The following is a 16,692-nucleotide window of genomic DNA, read 5'->3' as shown; positions in this document are numbered from 1 at the left end:
AAGAGTACCATTTTTCCTACTGACATCATCATTGTTTATAATAAAATAGTGTTATTTATTAGGTATTGTTTTACATACAACAATTATTATACTAATCTATTACATATTATCAACAAATAAAATTTAACGAAGTTGAACAAATATTAGGTATAACAAGAAACTGAAAGAGGCATTATTCAAAAGTTTACAAAAGACTCATTTCTACTGAATAGTTTTATTATTGCTATTTTTCATAATAATTATTGTACGAGGATATTATAAAGTACGTCGTGAGTTCTCCATATTTAAAAATCATACTATTTAATATATTGCATTTTCCAAAATCGACTGATAAAATAATCTACTGCATTTTTTGTCAAAATATACTGAATTTTTAAATTTTGACTTGGCAACACTGACTGCTCAAGCTCAAAGCTGTATCATCGAGTGCGGTGAAGTGAACTTTTGGCATTCTTCATCTTGTTAATTTTTGTTGAAGTATTTTGTGTCAGATGATTACTTTTATATTTTCTCAAAATAGCACTATTACGTTAACAATCTGATTCTTATTCTCAATAACTCGGCGACATGTCTCAAAACGTAGAAGCCGAATATTTAGACATTGTCAACAGGAATGCGTGGATGATGGTATATCAGGTAAATTTTTGTACAATGAATCTTTCTTCATCTTACGGTTGATATTTCATGCTTTGCTTCTTATAATTTGTGAATAATTACTTGCAGAGTATTCGAGAAACATGTGACAAATACAAATATTCATTCGCGGAAGCGAAAAGACCTCATAACATAGCACTAAATCGCTACATGGATGTCAATCCCTTTGATCACAGCAGAGTCGTGTTGAAAAGAGGAACTCAAGATTATATCAACGCTAATACTGTTCAAGTAAATACTATGTTTCAATTATTTAATATAATTAAGTTAAATTTCATTTGTATACCTTTGTAAATTGACAATATCTCCAATACTACCTTCCATTTTGGCATTTCTGAGTACCTTTAGCCAACTGGTTTGGGTAGAGTTAACTCAATCGGGATACACACATCATTATGGCCCATAATTAATGTGCATACCTGCTATATGTAATAATTCTGATTTCTTTTTACATTTATAGTTGGGTAGGCACATATTTTAGAACAGGTGTGTTGAGTTAAAAACTAACCTTTTCATAGGTATTACAACACAATATAACACTATGAAATATTGAGTGCACAAGAATTTCATCACAATTGAAATTTTTTCTTTCTTTCAGATTGAAAAGGCGAACCGAAAATATATCCTTACACAGGGTCCGCTGCCTTCTACTGTTGGCCACTTCTGGCTTATGGTATGGGAACAAAACTGCAAAATCATTCTTATGCTTAATAAAGTGATAGAAAAAGACCTGATAAAGTGCCATTGGTATTGGCCAAGTGGTCCTGGTTCTGAAGGCGTCCTCACATTTTCTGATATTGGTCTCCAGGTGCAACAAATATCTGCTGAAGAAAATCCTCATTATGTTAGGCGTTCATTCAAGTAAGTTATTCAAAGAATCGTAAACTAATAGCCCTGGCTAATTTGTTAACCTATCAATCATTAATATTGCTGTAATGGCCTTACAAACTTTACCAATGTTTGTATTTCCTAAATTATTTTATCATGATAAGATAGAGCTTTATTTATTGTGTATACACTAGGAAGCCATCCAGACGCAAACCGTATGTGGTTTTGTACTGTGTGCCTTACTTTATTTATGATTTATTTATATAACTAGATTTTCACTAAATATGTAAGCGTCTGACCTTGTGAAAATATATTTCCATTAATAGAAATTATAAATTTAGTATGGCAAATGGTTCAAAACCACATGCGGTTTCAGTCTATGGATGGCCTCTAGATATTACAACTCTGAACATAGTTTACCCTGGTTAAATTGGTTGATAACTATGAAATTTAATGATTTCATTATACACGCATGATTCTACTCATGATTCCTTGCAGGTGGCACTCGTCAAAATAAGTGCGGGACAAAAAAATATAAAAAATTATTTATGATATAATAAATTAGCACTCGCTGAGGTCATATCACACAAAGGTTTACTGTATTTATTGATGACTTCCTGAATGTAAATTTTATCTGTCCTTTCTCATTCATTAAAAGCAGATTTTTTTATAATAAATTCTGTGTTTTTTTCTGTGATCACATTATATAGTTCTACTCAAATTTTAGAACATTCAGTTTCTGTTCCCTAATCACTGTTAACGTTAAATGTGTCACCCATCAGTCATATGAATGTAATGTTTGACTGTTAATAGGTTAACAGACGAAGAAAGTAACACTTCTAGAGAAGTCATACAATTCCAGTACACAACATGGCCAGACTTTGGTGTACCAAGTTCACCAAATGACTTTCTTGAATTTCTGCAAAAAGTGCAAGCTTCGGGTGGTCTTGACCCATCTTTAGGCCCTCCAGTAGTTCACTGCAGTGCCGGCATAGGAAGATCTGGAACGTTTTGCCTCATAGACTCCTGCCTTGTCTTGGTCAGTATAGCAATTTCATTTTACTTGATTTTTTTTAATATGCAAGCAACATTGTCTATAAATTATGTTTCTTTCATTCATTTCAGATTCAGAAATATGGGATTGATAGTGTCATTGTTCAAGATATACTATTAGAAATGAGAAAAGATCGTATGGGACTGATTCAAACTCCGGATCAGTTGAGATTTTCTTACCAGGCAATAATCGAAGGAGCTAAGCGACTAGACCCTGATTATATCGTGAGATCATTATTCACTGTTCACTTTAACTCAAAACAATTATTTTTGTGTAATTATTCTGTATGTCCAGCATGTCGAATGAAGTATAAATGAGAATACTTTATTTAGTTTGGGCTAAACGTTTTTCTTGTGTTACAGATTTCCAATAATGACAGCAGTGTTGAGGAAGTGGCAGTTGAAGACGATGGTCCCCCGCCACTGCCCCCACCTCGAGCAGAAAGCCTCCGTCCAGCCGCAAGCCTTCCTCCCAGACCACTTCCTGCAATTCCGACTAGTGAATCACTCGGTGACATTCATGACAATCGATCTAATCACACCGTTCCATCTCCTGGTAATAAACATGACAGTATCACAAATGGAGTCAAGGGGAGTTATGGCGATTCCATTAAATCAGAGCAACATTACAATGAGAAGATGGCTCCACCCACCAGAGAACTGCCCGAAGCTCCCTCCGATTCTGATGAAGATATGAATGAAATGTAAGTAAACCTCTTATAGATATTCTTTTCCAAATCATACAAAGTTAAAAACATAAATTACATGCTCCATAACCTTGGTTGTAACCCAACTAGTGATTGGATTGGTTTTCAGCTTTATACTTGCTATATATACCAATTAGGTAGGTACTTAGACACTTAACTAGTGTCATAAACGTAATGCGATCCTGACGGCATCCTGTCCGGTTGGATGTTATTGTTTAGGGTCGAAATGTTTTTAAATGATTGACACATCAACAGTTTTAAGTAAATTTTTGACGATATTTTAGCTCGGTTTATCCGATAAGTGGCTCATTATAACAGTGAATTAATGTATGGAGAAAATCATAAACTAAAATGTCTACAAATTTTTCCTCATTACATCGGAGATCTCGCTATATCTGTGATCGTAATAACCGAGTTCAACTGATATTGTTAGTGGTGTGTGACTGGTCTATGCAATAATTGTATTGAATGTGTATTTCAGGAGTGGCGAAACAATACAATTAATTGAAAAGAAGGAGATGACAAGTGGCGCCCGCAAACGAGCCTTCGTCCAGAGTTCGCTGCGAGAACATATCCAAGAAATCAAGAAAAGGCAGCAGGAAGCCGAGCGTATGAACAACATCAAGAGGTCTCTGTACAAACCTGTCGCCATCACTTTCGGCATCCTCGTATGCGGGGCAATAGCTTACTTGTATATAAAGAATTGACACTCCTGCCCGTGTATCATTTTCATAAAAAGCATCTACATTAGTTTATCATCCAATAAACGTTAGCATGGAAATAGTTCCTTAAAATATTTCGCACGGTCAGGATCGACTGATGATTATGAGACTTTGTATTTTAGATAATATATTGTCCGCTGGACGATTTGTATTTAACAAAGGGGTAAATATTTCGTAGCTATCCATTTAATTTTTTTTACTTTTATAAAATGCTACTCACCTCGTAACCTATAATGGTGTCGAAATAGGAAATATGCGTAACATTAATTTTAACTCTTAATAGAATCGGTATTAATATACAAAGGGCATTTCAATTAGGAGCAATAGCATTTTTTAAACTACTGTAATAATTAAAATCGTGGGTGCACAGATTTTACTATTGGAAGCCCCGTTATCGCTCTTAAATTATTGTTCATGTGGTCTTACTGAAAATGTATACTGTGAATATGATAAGTTAATATTTCATTTGAATGGATTAGGTATTAGATTTTGTACTAAAAATATATTTTTGAGAAATTATGGTAATTTTAATATAACATTTCAACGGGGCACATTTCCAATCAGTGAGTGGGTGGAATTCATCTCGATGAAGATATCTATCTATACTGCCCTTAAATTCTGACATTCTTCTTCGTAAAACAAACTGTTTCCATCGGTAATACGCTGAATACTTGGTCCTTGGCCTCGATTCATGTCATTTACCCACCCGCTGGGACACCATTATGATGGTGCGAAACATCGGCACTTGTCCTCATAATCGTTTTGGTCACAAAAGTACTTTTGTGGTTTGGTCACAATAATAATAATGCAATCTATAAAGTAAAAATTGTATGTAATATTCCGCAATAACAGTGGTACAAGAAAATTAATTATAACTATTCACTATACTAAGTTAATAATATATTAGTTCTGCTCATGTTTCGGTAGTAAAAGTTATTTACAATTATTGACAATTATTATAATTCAATACGTAACAATTTATTATGTATTCGATAATATTCTTTAAGACTGGGAATGAATATCGTTTAGGTATCATTTTTATATTATGAATGAGATAAAAATAATTTACCTCACCTGTAATGAAAAGCATCTTGTTTATATAATATTAATAAATTCATATTATTTGCGTATTTTATATAGTTCAATTACAATACTATATTATATCATTTATCCTTTTATTCATAATTTGATATCACATTTAGATCATTCATTCATTCATTCATTCATTCATTATCTTATTTAGTTAATTCTCACATGATAAAGTATACATTGAGACGCTTATATAAAAGAACACATTATCACTACTAATTATCTTTTATGTGTGTTTATCACACATTTCAAAGATAAAACAAACGCAATATATCAACTTTAACATAACGACACTCCATAATTTCAACTTAGTGCAATAAATTTATTGAATGTACATTCTGAAAAGAAAGAATTTATTCATTGCTGTTTTGATAACAGTAAAGTTACCCTTCAAAACAAATAGAATTTGTGGTTTTCCTAGCATAATAGTGGTTAATTAATACACGTATATTTTTTTAAACTAGAACATCTAGTAGGTACTTATACCAAAATAAAAACTACATAATATATATTATACATATATTTTTTTTACATTCATAATATATTTATACATACACCCAGCATAAATAATACATTATGTCTTTTGTGCTGCTCTATCTAATATAGATTTTTTTTTTTTTTAACTAATAGGTAATAGTCAAATTGATACTGACTTTGTCTTAGTGCTTATGTTTTACTAACTTTTACGTTATGATACTATTTTACATTATTTCAAGACAAATACAATACACATGTACCTTACTACAGTATACCCCTGTTTAATCTGTTAATTCAAATTTCAGTGACTTTTTTACTTACAGGAAGTCTTATAAATCGTATTATTTCATAATTATAATTAAATTTCACTCTGCACCGGCGAAAAGACAAACATTTTTATGCATATACATTTCAATTATTTTTTGGAGAATCTGATTTTATGACAGTAGCACAACTGCATACTTTCTGACAATAAACCACAGTGTAACCAAAAAGGAAATTCCCATAAATGACATCATGACTCATCTGGGCACTCAGGTCTTTGTTACTTTGTGTCAACCAGTGGGCGGATAGAGTAATCATTTTTTACGCAATCCATAATCGTCATGTGAAATACATTTTTAGTTTTTTATACGCATTATCCAATAGTATGGTATAAAATGGGTTTCAGTGAACAAATATTTAAAACCTTTTTTAGTTTTGAAATATATTGTCCCTACTGTGTCAGTTTTCATTTTGACTAACTGTACTGCATTTTTTTCTATGAATCCAGATAATTCATTCTATGTTCAGTTGTTAACAGCAGCTCGTTTGTTTACAATAAGTCAGGAATTTAGAAATCATTTGCCTTCTGTTAGAAGCTATGTCATTTGCAATCATTTATATAGTAATTTTTTATTATAATTAACATTTTTATTAATTCATTCATTTTGTGATTATCTATATATTAGTTTTATTTCATAATTACAGTTGGTTATTCGTATGACTGGTTAGGTAAGTACAACATAACATCATTTTCTGTTACTATCTCATACCATACAAAACTCTTGGATTTTGAATTAACAGGACGTATACTGTAGGTGACATACCAAACAATTCATAATATTAATGTTTTACACCATGTTCAACGCTTTCTGCATTTAAACCACATCCCACATATCATGTGGGCTACCCTGATTAAATACCACAATCACCTTTCAGTATGACTCGACATGTAAGATGTTAATCAACAGTATTTTTTTCTTAATTGTTAACTTCGTGAAGTTATCCCCACTTAACATTAATTGGTGTTTGTTATTCGTCCACCTGGACATATTTGTCATCTCTTTTGGAAATTAATTGTTTAGTGTTAGTGAACTAAAAGATCATAGTTTAATTAAAGTGAACATCGAAATAAATGTGTAAATTGTTCGATATACTATGTGTGTTGTCTATGTGTGGCATATTAAAACCTTCAGATTTTAATAGAATAATTTAAAGTAAATATGGTAATAATAATTTTAAAGTAACTTCAAACGGTATTGCTATTACTAACAATTACTTGTATAACAGACATATTTTTTTAATTTGTGAGGACAATGTTATTATTACATTAAATAACATTGCGTCACCCGAACAATTTGAGCAGAACTGTAATACTAAATATCTAATGCTCAATGTCTAATTTCCTCTTTTTCTAATTTCTTTTTTTTTCAATCGTTTATGTTTTGGAACCATTGGATTGAGCAATGGCTAATAACCAATGCCTATAAGTAAAGCATTAAAACAGCTCCAGGTTGGATGTCCATATGCTGTGTCTTGAAAATTTTTGGGTAATTTACCATACACGCACGCTAACTAAATTAGGGCTGTTTATAAAATATAATTTAAAATGGTCCTGTTTGAAAACATCTAAAACTGTGTTAATTAAATTGATGTTTTTTTGTCTTATTTGATAATGTTAAATATTATTTCATCATTCCAATTATTGGCGATAATCGCACAATTATTTTCTTACCACTTGCAATGTTATAAAGAGGAATTTAAAAGAAAAACATTCCGAGTTTTGTCATTTTTTATGATTACTACGTATTTATTAATAGTGTAACTTTCAGTTAGTGATATCAATATATTATGTGTATTAAGAAGCACAGTATTAGACCGACAATTGGAAAGCAATATAAGATATTACATTATATTCTTTTCTTTGGGAGCATATATATTTTTTTTGATTACACAAGTATTCCCTTTGCTATAGTATATCGCAGGAATAATTAATTTAGTCACTACATCGGTGAAATCACCATAGATACTTGCACTGTTTTTGAGAAACAGAATATTTTTTGCTCATACATCGATTCCATTAAAACTTATAATACTCTAGATAATTGAATTTAAACATTTCACATATTGAAGCTTAATTAGTTTCAATGATATATAGATTGAATTCATTATTGTAAGTTAATAATAACGGATACATTTAACACGACTCAACTAAGTTAATGACAATGAGTATGAATGGTCTGAAATGTAACTGTCAGACCATCTATTTATTTAATGTAAACAAATGTATACTAATAAAATGACATTATTAATTAGGCTGACGATATGACCTGTTTTGAAATGAACTGTCACAGGTGTCACTTTATCTGAAAAAACGTCTCCTTAAAACGGACGATGATGCATATGTAATAAGTAGATAGATATTGTGATTGATTCAGTTTTTGTTAGTTTTATTATTAATGTTAACAGCTGTGTTTGGTTATAAACGTATCCTCAGAACAATCCAACATTAAACCTAATAAGTAAATGTTGATTCTCAGTTTGAATATCGTGCCGGACTGGAGAGATTCTGTTCACGGAAATATAGAACTATATAGATCATAAAAGTGAGCTTAGCACTCCATGAAAAGTGGATAAAACTGTCCTATTTGAATTCCAGGGAAATATAGTCAGCCTAATCTTTATCATGTTTCTTTTACCGAAATAATATCAATATGTAAGTGTTTTTACATTGTCTTTATTTATTCAGGGGAAACGCCGCCTTTCTATCAAATTGTATTTTTATGCGTTTAGGATAGTTTTCAATATTCCTACAAGAATTTAAATTTTGTTATTTTCATCTCTGAAAGTAAAGTTAAAACCATGCCAACAGAATTAATAAATATTAGGTTCATTTCAGGGAAATCAAATTCTTGTGTTATCTTTCAATGTGTATTGTATTATGTTTATTATATTTAATTTCCTGAACAATTTTCAATTACATCTAAGAGTACTATATAGGCTTGACATTATTTAGTGAAGTAAATTCCGTCTAATAGGCAGCTTGTTATATTTATCTACATTTAAAACAGTTGGTTGACGCACAGGTAATTCCTCTAGGAGCTTAGTCCGCCACTTATGTTGACTTATTGTGATATTCACAATTACAAAACCTACATATTTCTTTGTGTGTCGCTCACCAGCATAATAAAATAGTTTCATTCGCAAAATAGTATAATGCTAATATTTATATATTCTCATTGCCATGCATAGTAACAATCTTATTTGGGACTTCATTTTTTGTTTTGTTAATACTATCAGTCTTTTCATTATCAATTTTAACTTGTTTTTGAGATATGAAAGACTAAAAACAGCATAATGTGTGTACTGATTATATTTATCTTTATCTCTATTTAATATTTACCTTGTAGACGTCAAAACTGACAATTAATAATATATATCTGTTTACTAAAATTTCAATTTCAGTACGTATTCAAAATTATTAATTAGGAAAATACAGTCAACTTAAAAAAGAAATCCTTTGGGGTACATAGCAATTTTTATTTCTTGTGCAACTTAATACAATAATTGAAGCGTCTAATTCCAAAAAGCGATAAGTCCACATTTGGTCAAAATCGAGAAAAAAATACGCACGTATTCTTTGTATAATTTTACACAATATGTATAGATTTATAAATTCCAAAACGCGACATAACCCTACAAAAAAAAATATTTTAAGTCTCGATTTATTACAAAAAGCGCCAAGTCTGTTTTTCATATTATTTAAAGCTTGGTTGATTTCGCGCGTGTTTAAGTCAACCAATAAGGGAACGTTCAATATTGAAAAGGGCGTCTCCCATGCTGTAGCATCTGGTAAACTTATGACAGTGCCACGGAAATATGTGCCTTATGCGGGATAAATTAAAAAGTGAAGTACAATTAGCGTTAAGTCCAATTTTATTTTGCCTATATTTATTACATTTAAGAGTATATCGGCTGAAACAAATTGCCATTTGGTTCTAATTTCGACATAGAATACAACAGAAAAAAAAATCTCACGTTTAAACAAATAATTGAAGCTAGAAACATAAAAACGTTGTTTCCCGAAAATATTGAATTGTGGACTTGTCGCTTTTTGTAATTAGACGCCTCAATTCTAGTTTATTTGAGTTTGTACTATTCCATATAAATAATTTTTTACCATTAAATTTGTCGATCACTATCGTAAATACACAACACCGAAGCAAAAAGACGAAAACCGGTCATAAAAAATATTCACATGAAATGGTACAAAACTCAAACTAACTTAAATTCAAATGTCATCAAGTACCCTCAGTTGATAGTATTAACAATGACATAATAATTATACACTACACTAACGTATTCATTAGTTTTTATTATTTTATGCTTAACAAATCATTACCTTTAGTTTCAAGGACTAGGTCATTTAGTCATTTTGACTTCTGAGAGGTACTTGTTTCGACATTTAGCAGAATGATAAAATAGTCTTAAGGTATTTTTTGTAGAATTCAAAGTTTCACTCTTGATTTTCACCCAATAATAATTTTTACAAGTTTATTTTTTATTAAAAAAAAACTTGCATTGGTAATTCTCATATATTTATTATTCACAATCGTTTTCTCTGACTTTATATTAGTTTATTTATTTCAGGGTGAAAATCAACAGTGAAAAAAAGAGAAAAAGCTCCTAAAGGCCAGGATTTTCATCATAGGTAAAATCATTACATATTTGTCTTTTTTTTTTAAATAAATTGCTGAATTTTCATGTACCAACTTGTACTTTTTTCTTTCAAAAATATAGCTGCTTGCGAATTGCTATTTAGTTTTCAATCCGCTCAACACTTAAATATATTAATTTCTTTTTCGTTATATTTATTATATACAAAATTTGTCAGTAGCGAAGAGTTGAACCGAACAGTTATTCAGTGTTTACTTCGAATTGTAACAATAATTCACTAGACTTATAATAATGCAATTGCAATGAATAACGCCAAATAATTTATTATACATATAAATTATTGATCTGTAATTGTAATTAACAATATAAAGAATATAACTAGAGTTGCACTTTGCAGGACTCTAAAAGATTCAGATGTTTATATTTTAAAATAAAATGTTTTTCTGCAATTTTCGACTTAACCGAATATGCCAGAACAATTTGCCATGCGTTACTGTAGATGTATTATAACACATTGGCTACTCGCGAGTCTAGAACTACAAGGTTCTAAGTGTTTGTCCTTGGCGAAACGAAAGTAACGATGAGGCAGCTTAGAATAGTACTTCATTGTTGGGTTTGTTTTCCCAATGACGAACACTTAGAACCTTGTAGTATTAGGCTCGCGTACTGTCTAAGTTTGTATGCGCATATTCTATCTGCTTCTAATCATTTACATTCATCCATCGGGGAAGGACACTCTTCGCCACTGACATTTTATACTTATATCTATAGAAGTCTGATAATAAGTGTTAGAATGCTTTCTACAACTTACCTCATTGAATATATGTTATTTGGCAAGTTTTGCAGCGAAATCTGTTCATAGTATGTGTTTGCATTGTAGTTTTGGCATAGATTACATCCATATTTTAACTATTGGATTCTGTTTATTTCTGTCTAAAAATAGTATATACATGTCAATGTATAATAATTTATGTTGGTAATTTGCAATAATTGAATAGGAAGGAATTTGATCATAATTGTACGGACTGCCCAAATAGCTCCTATCAAAGTGAAGTTATCATTGATCTAATTGCATTTTATGAAACAAATCCAATATAAAATAAAACCTTTGACAAGTAGACTCAATTTCTTGTGTTTCATTATATGTATAATTATTTACATCGACGGAGGATATAAGAGTTGCATAGATAATGAAATTAAAATATATTAAACCTGTAAATATTCTTCCGTCTGATCATTGCTAACCTCACTCTGGTAGGGGTTATATAGCTACTTTCATGTATTTATAAATATTGTAAAAATATATTTCGTAATGAAAATTTGCAAAAAAAAAATGAGTGAAGTAACTCTTAAAACTTATAAGATTCTTATTTTATATTTTTATGTAGGTAATAAATCCGCCTTGCAAACTTACGCGACTGTCCTTTATATATTATAATTAATATGTTCCAAATAATCATTTGTATGTTGATATTATAAACTTGTCCCTTTTTCATCGTATGAAGCTTGTGAAACAGTTCATAATTAACTGCTTCTTCAATATATACTTCACAAAAAAGCACAGTCTCAAATATATTTATCATTTTTTTTACGTCAATGTGCCACAGAACTAGCTTAGAACAAAACAATATTGCATATCAAGCCAATTTCTGTAACAAATTACCAAATAAGGATGAACAATAAGTAATAATTCTACCTCTCTAATCAGTAACCTGTTAATAATATGTAGTTTTCAAAATTATTACTAGGAATTTGCTTTTTTGGACATATTTTCTCTCAGCCACACGAATTCATGTACGCATTCATGAATTCATGTACAATTCAATGAACGCATGTACAGATCCTCTTTAGGGACCCTGTCTTGTTAGTATTTAATTAACAAACTGAAAATAATTAAAAATTTTGCCATTCAACATTCAAATTGAAAATATATAACGTCTCATCACATTTTTCAAAAGTTTCGATGAAAAAGGGTAATTTATTAAATAATATCTACCAATCTGTATTCGATTATTTTTCAGTTGTTTATTAATCGTGAAGTGCAAAATAAGAACACCTTGATATACATTCGTATCATCAGCTATGTGACACATTTTGTTAGACTTTAAATTGTTGTATACCTTTCATTTCACTTTTGTTTAATGATTATATGAAAATCACACTTTTCTTATGAACCTGCAATAATATATCCTTGTTGCAAGATTTTGTCCTATTTTTTTTACCGTATTGACCCAAATATAAGATAGTTTTTTGACGACATCGAAAATACTTTTAAGAAAAATTTTAGTTGGCCAACAGTAAAAGAATTGTTGAGAGCTAAGAAAAAGGAAATGTTGCCATAAATATATATTATAAGAAAAATAAAGTAATTTAACAAAATATATTAATTATATCATTTAGATGGCGTGTACTCGTACCTGTATTTCATTGGTTCAGCATTAAAAATTTATGACACCTATATGAAACATTTCACCACAAATTTACGTTATTATTTAATCCACCTGGACTGAAATTAAATGAGGCAAACATTTTAAGTGTTACTTAAAAATCAGCCTTACTATAAATATTAGGGCCAATATGGTAAACTATTGAATTATGCATAATATGTATTATCATTGTGAATTTATTAAAATTGTATTTTTATGAGAGAGTCAAATTAGCAGTATCGCAACTGTGCAATTTGATTTTCATTAGACTAATGTTATAGTATTATAGAAATATTTTATTTCACTTCAGTTTTCGTAACTTCTAATATTGTTTTAATAATATTTTACATGTTTGAAAATTTATTGTTTGTAAAGCTTTTCATTTCTGTTTATGATGGAATTACTAAATAAATATCTGACATGAAATAGTTTTTTCATTGTATTTTTATAACCCCACAAAATATTTATACAAATATGACTAAACTTAACACATCATGAGTGACTTAGAACAGAGGTTTTCAAAGTATGCACTTCCTAGGGGTGCTGGAGAATATACGAAAATTATAATATTTCAAACAATTTTAAGTTTAAGAGCGGGAATATACGGGCAACATCGTACTCCTGACGAGCAGCCGAATACGGCTGCTCGCGTTACCGTGATCGGCAGCAAACTGCTGTTGCACAGCATGTTGCTGTGATTGGCAGCAAATGTGTCAGCGGGTGTGTACCAGATTGGAATGACGGTGCGCAAGACTAGGCGGAGAGAGGTGGGAGGGGCTGTTGCTATAACGGGTAGCCAGCGCTGCCAGTGTATGTTTGACGTGGCAGTAAATTGACTGCGGCCTGCTTCCAGGCAGTGCGTCGACCGCAGTTTGTTGCTGTGTGTGCATCCAGTATGAGTAATTGGGGATTTCCGAGTTGCCACTGCCAGCAGCAGCAACATGATTTTGCTCGTGTATTCCCACTTTAATGATAAATCATTTGCTTCAGTAGCTGTTTTTTCACATATTTTTTTGCATTAGGCGGGTATTTTTCTAATAGGGAGAAGCATTTTCTAAGCCTATATTGTAAAATATTGAAATACATGTAGAATTACAGTAGCGTTTAACATGAGACAAATTTCCCACAGGTGAGTATGAATGTTGTTGACTATTCAGGTAGAGGTTGTGATTTATTCTCATTCTCAAGAAATAAATTTTCAGAAATTTCGTAAATTCGCATTTCTCATCAATGAGAATTCGAGAAATTGTTACTAGAACCGCCGGATTTCAAGTTATACACATTTATATTTTTTATAAAAATCGATGTTTTTTAAAATAGATATAAAAAATATTAAAACTATTAATTAGTCAAAAATCTCATAGGTGATGCTTAGAAAACTTAAGGGGGAGAGGCATAGAAATTCATTATCAAATTAAAGCTTTAAACATATTTTAATCGATCGATACCTATCTAAATACAATGGGAAAAATAAAATATATTTTTTTATTTCAAAGAGAAAGCGACAAATTTGAAAAAATGGCTAAAAATAAGGGTTTTACTAAAATAAATATTTATTGTTCCAAGTAATTTCTTGAAACAAAATTATCGATTTAATGTTGTTTAATAAGTTTTCTTGGAACTAGTGAATCTCTCTTGTCAATTAATGATTTTTTTCAATCTAAAATCAATCGATTTTTACGAAAAATAAAAATGTTCATTTTTCAATAATTGCATCAAGCGAAAACGTGGGCCTGTTCAATATATTTTTCTTACTTTTTAGATATATTTAACGTAATATTTTAATTTATATTTATTATGTTATTTACTAATTTCAAATTAAATACAGTCGTCAAGGACGTGCTGCCTCTAGCGGCAACAACGTGCGATACCGAAATAACTGTCATCTGTATTAGATTCTAGTTCGCATGAATAATAGGTACATACCTCGTATGTAGATACGTGCGGTTAGTATGCATGCACATGGTAATATATTTTATTACGAATGGTCTGAAACAATTTGAGAAATTTATGTTAGCATTTATATTAAGCCGTCTTCTCATTTGTTTACTTGTATATTGATAAAATAAAGCAAACATTCATCAGTCAATTTCAATACACTGCTAGCAACGTTCCCTCTAATTTTTCTATTGTGTGTGTGCGGATCATCAATTCACGCATTTGAGCAGTGGCGTAAATAGGGTTGGTGTCACCCGTCAGCCGGTGTGGTAAATTTACACCCCCCCCCCCCCCCACAAACAAACACATACAATTTTTCATTAAAACTTATATAGTTAAGGTAGGTATCTATTTATTAATTTCAGCGATTTTATATAATAATAACACTAACAACGATAATTTTTGAAGTACCTACTTAAATAAAAAAATAGGAAATAAAGAAAAAAAGTAAAACGCCCGATACAAAAGCCAATTTGTTGCATTTAGAAAATTTGCGGCGTCATACTGTCAACGTGAAGATGTTTTTACTTCCTTAGATAATTCATAATTATCAGCTTTGTATGAGCTACCAATTTTTTTAATTTTGCTTATGTGTTCCTTTCTTTCATGGCCACTCTTGACTAGTCATATAAATTCGGTTAAAGCACACTTGAGTGCATGGCAACCTCAGTTTGGGTAACTGCTCCTGAGACATTCTCAGTTATAAAAAAGCAATTAGACGAAATAATGTTCGCGCTTACGTAGTAGGTAGGTACAAGTTAATTTTCCTGAATCATCTTATATGAAAAGACATACTATTACATATCCTGAAAAACTATCGCGTTTGATAATAAATATTATATGCATTGAATTCTATTACCATTACTTCAAGTGAATGTGAACGCGAATTTTCGCAAATGAATCTAATTATTACCCCAATATTGCACTCGGTGTACCTAGAACATGGTCCCCACATCCTTAAACGGGCCCTCAGGCTAGGATATTTGGCGGGCCCCCTACCTACCGCTAAGATTAAAGGTAGTGTGAAACACTACATTAACGTTTTTCAAATTGTGTTTTAGTTCAAATTAAGGGTACTTATACAGTGAATTATTGACGATTTTTAATACATCTACTTTAATAATGGAGCTATCGAGTATCGACACGTAATAATCAAAAAATATATTGCACAATTATATAAGTAATTGAAAATGTTCATGGCCATGAAGTGTAATGGCGCCGCAGGCGACTTTTTCTACTATTAAAGCTACTTTATGATGTGTGTTTATCTCACTTATCTGGTCAACCCGACACGCTGGGCCCCCCACAACCCGGGCCCCCAGACTAGAGCCCTGTCAGCCCTCCCCAGCCATGACCAACACCACTCCTGAATTAAGTTGGACACCGAGAATTTTTTGACAGTTCATTGGATTGGGTTTCTAAAATTTTGTTTGTTTTTTTCGTTTTTTTCAAAATTTTTGTGTTAAAAATTAAAATCTAAGAAATTTTTCTAAAAAGGGTGCTGGAGAATTATTACAAATCATTTTTTTGCCGTGTTTTTATTTGTCTAAGCCCAAAGGTATAGTTTATTGGCTTTCAATTTCAATGTTTAAAATCATTCTAATAATTTTCATGTTTGGGGGATGCCAGGGCCCCTCGATCCAGGGCATATCGACTTGGACACTAAAGACGTACCTAGTGCGTAACGATTAGGTGGCCAATCGACATAATTAGCATACTATTTAAAAGTGGTAATTAAAAAGCAATTATCTAATCAGCAGTCAATGTGTTAAGTAATTAACATACCTACTTAATATATATTCATCGAAAATAAAATTGATACAATGTTTGTAAGTAGCTACATAAAAAAAAACATTACTT

General features: G+C 31.0%; 1 protein-coding gene across 3 annotated transcripts in view; it reads left to right on the top strand.

Annotated features, from left to right (window-relative positions):
* The first annotated feature begins 416 nt into the window (after window positions 1-416).
* Ptp61F (Protein tyrosine phosphatase 61F) overlaps window positions 417-16,692 on the top strand; it is a 231,520-nt gene continuing 215,244 nt past the window's right edge. Inside the window, exons 1-8 of one of the 3 annotated variants that reach the window (XM_085941343.1) lie at window positions 417-636; window positions 724-885; window positions 1,253-1,515; window positions 2,296-2,521; window positions 2,608-2,760; window positions 2,899-3,239; window positions 3,724-3,870; window positions 10,442-10,502. In XM_085941343.1, the coding sequence (XP_085797469.1) occupies window positions 568-636; window positions 724-885; window positions 1,253-1,515; window positions 2,296-2,521; window positions 2,608-2,760; window positions 2,899-3,239; window positions 3,724-3,870; window positions 10,442-10,481 (1,401 nt within the window). In that variant the 5' untranslated portion in view covers window positions 417-567 and the 3' untranslated portion in view covers window positions 10,482-10,502. Of the gene's footprint in view, window positions 637-723; window positions 886-1,252; window positions 1,516-2,295; window positions 2,522-2,607; window positions 2,761-2,898; window positions 3,240-3,723; window positions 4,089-10,441; window positions 11,793-16,692 lie in introns of those variants that run through there. The other 2 variants (XM_085941339.1, XM_085941334.1) reach the window with 2 other exon arrangements.

This window comes from Rhyacophila brunnea, unplaced genomic scaffold (assembly GCF_057557595.1).
Source record: "Rhyacophila brunnea isolate RB1 unplaced genomic scaffold, BYU_Rbru_1.0 scaffold_1, whole genome shotgun sequence".
NCBI lineage: Eukaryota > Metazoa > Arthropoda > Insecta > Trichoptera > Rhyacophilidae > Rhyacophila > Rhyacophila brunnea.
This window is presented reverse-complemented; position numbering and strand designations above follow the sequence as displayed.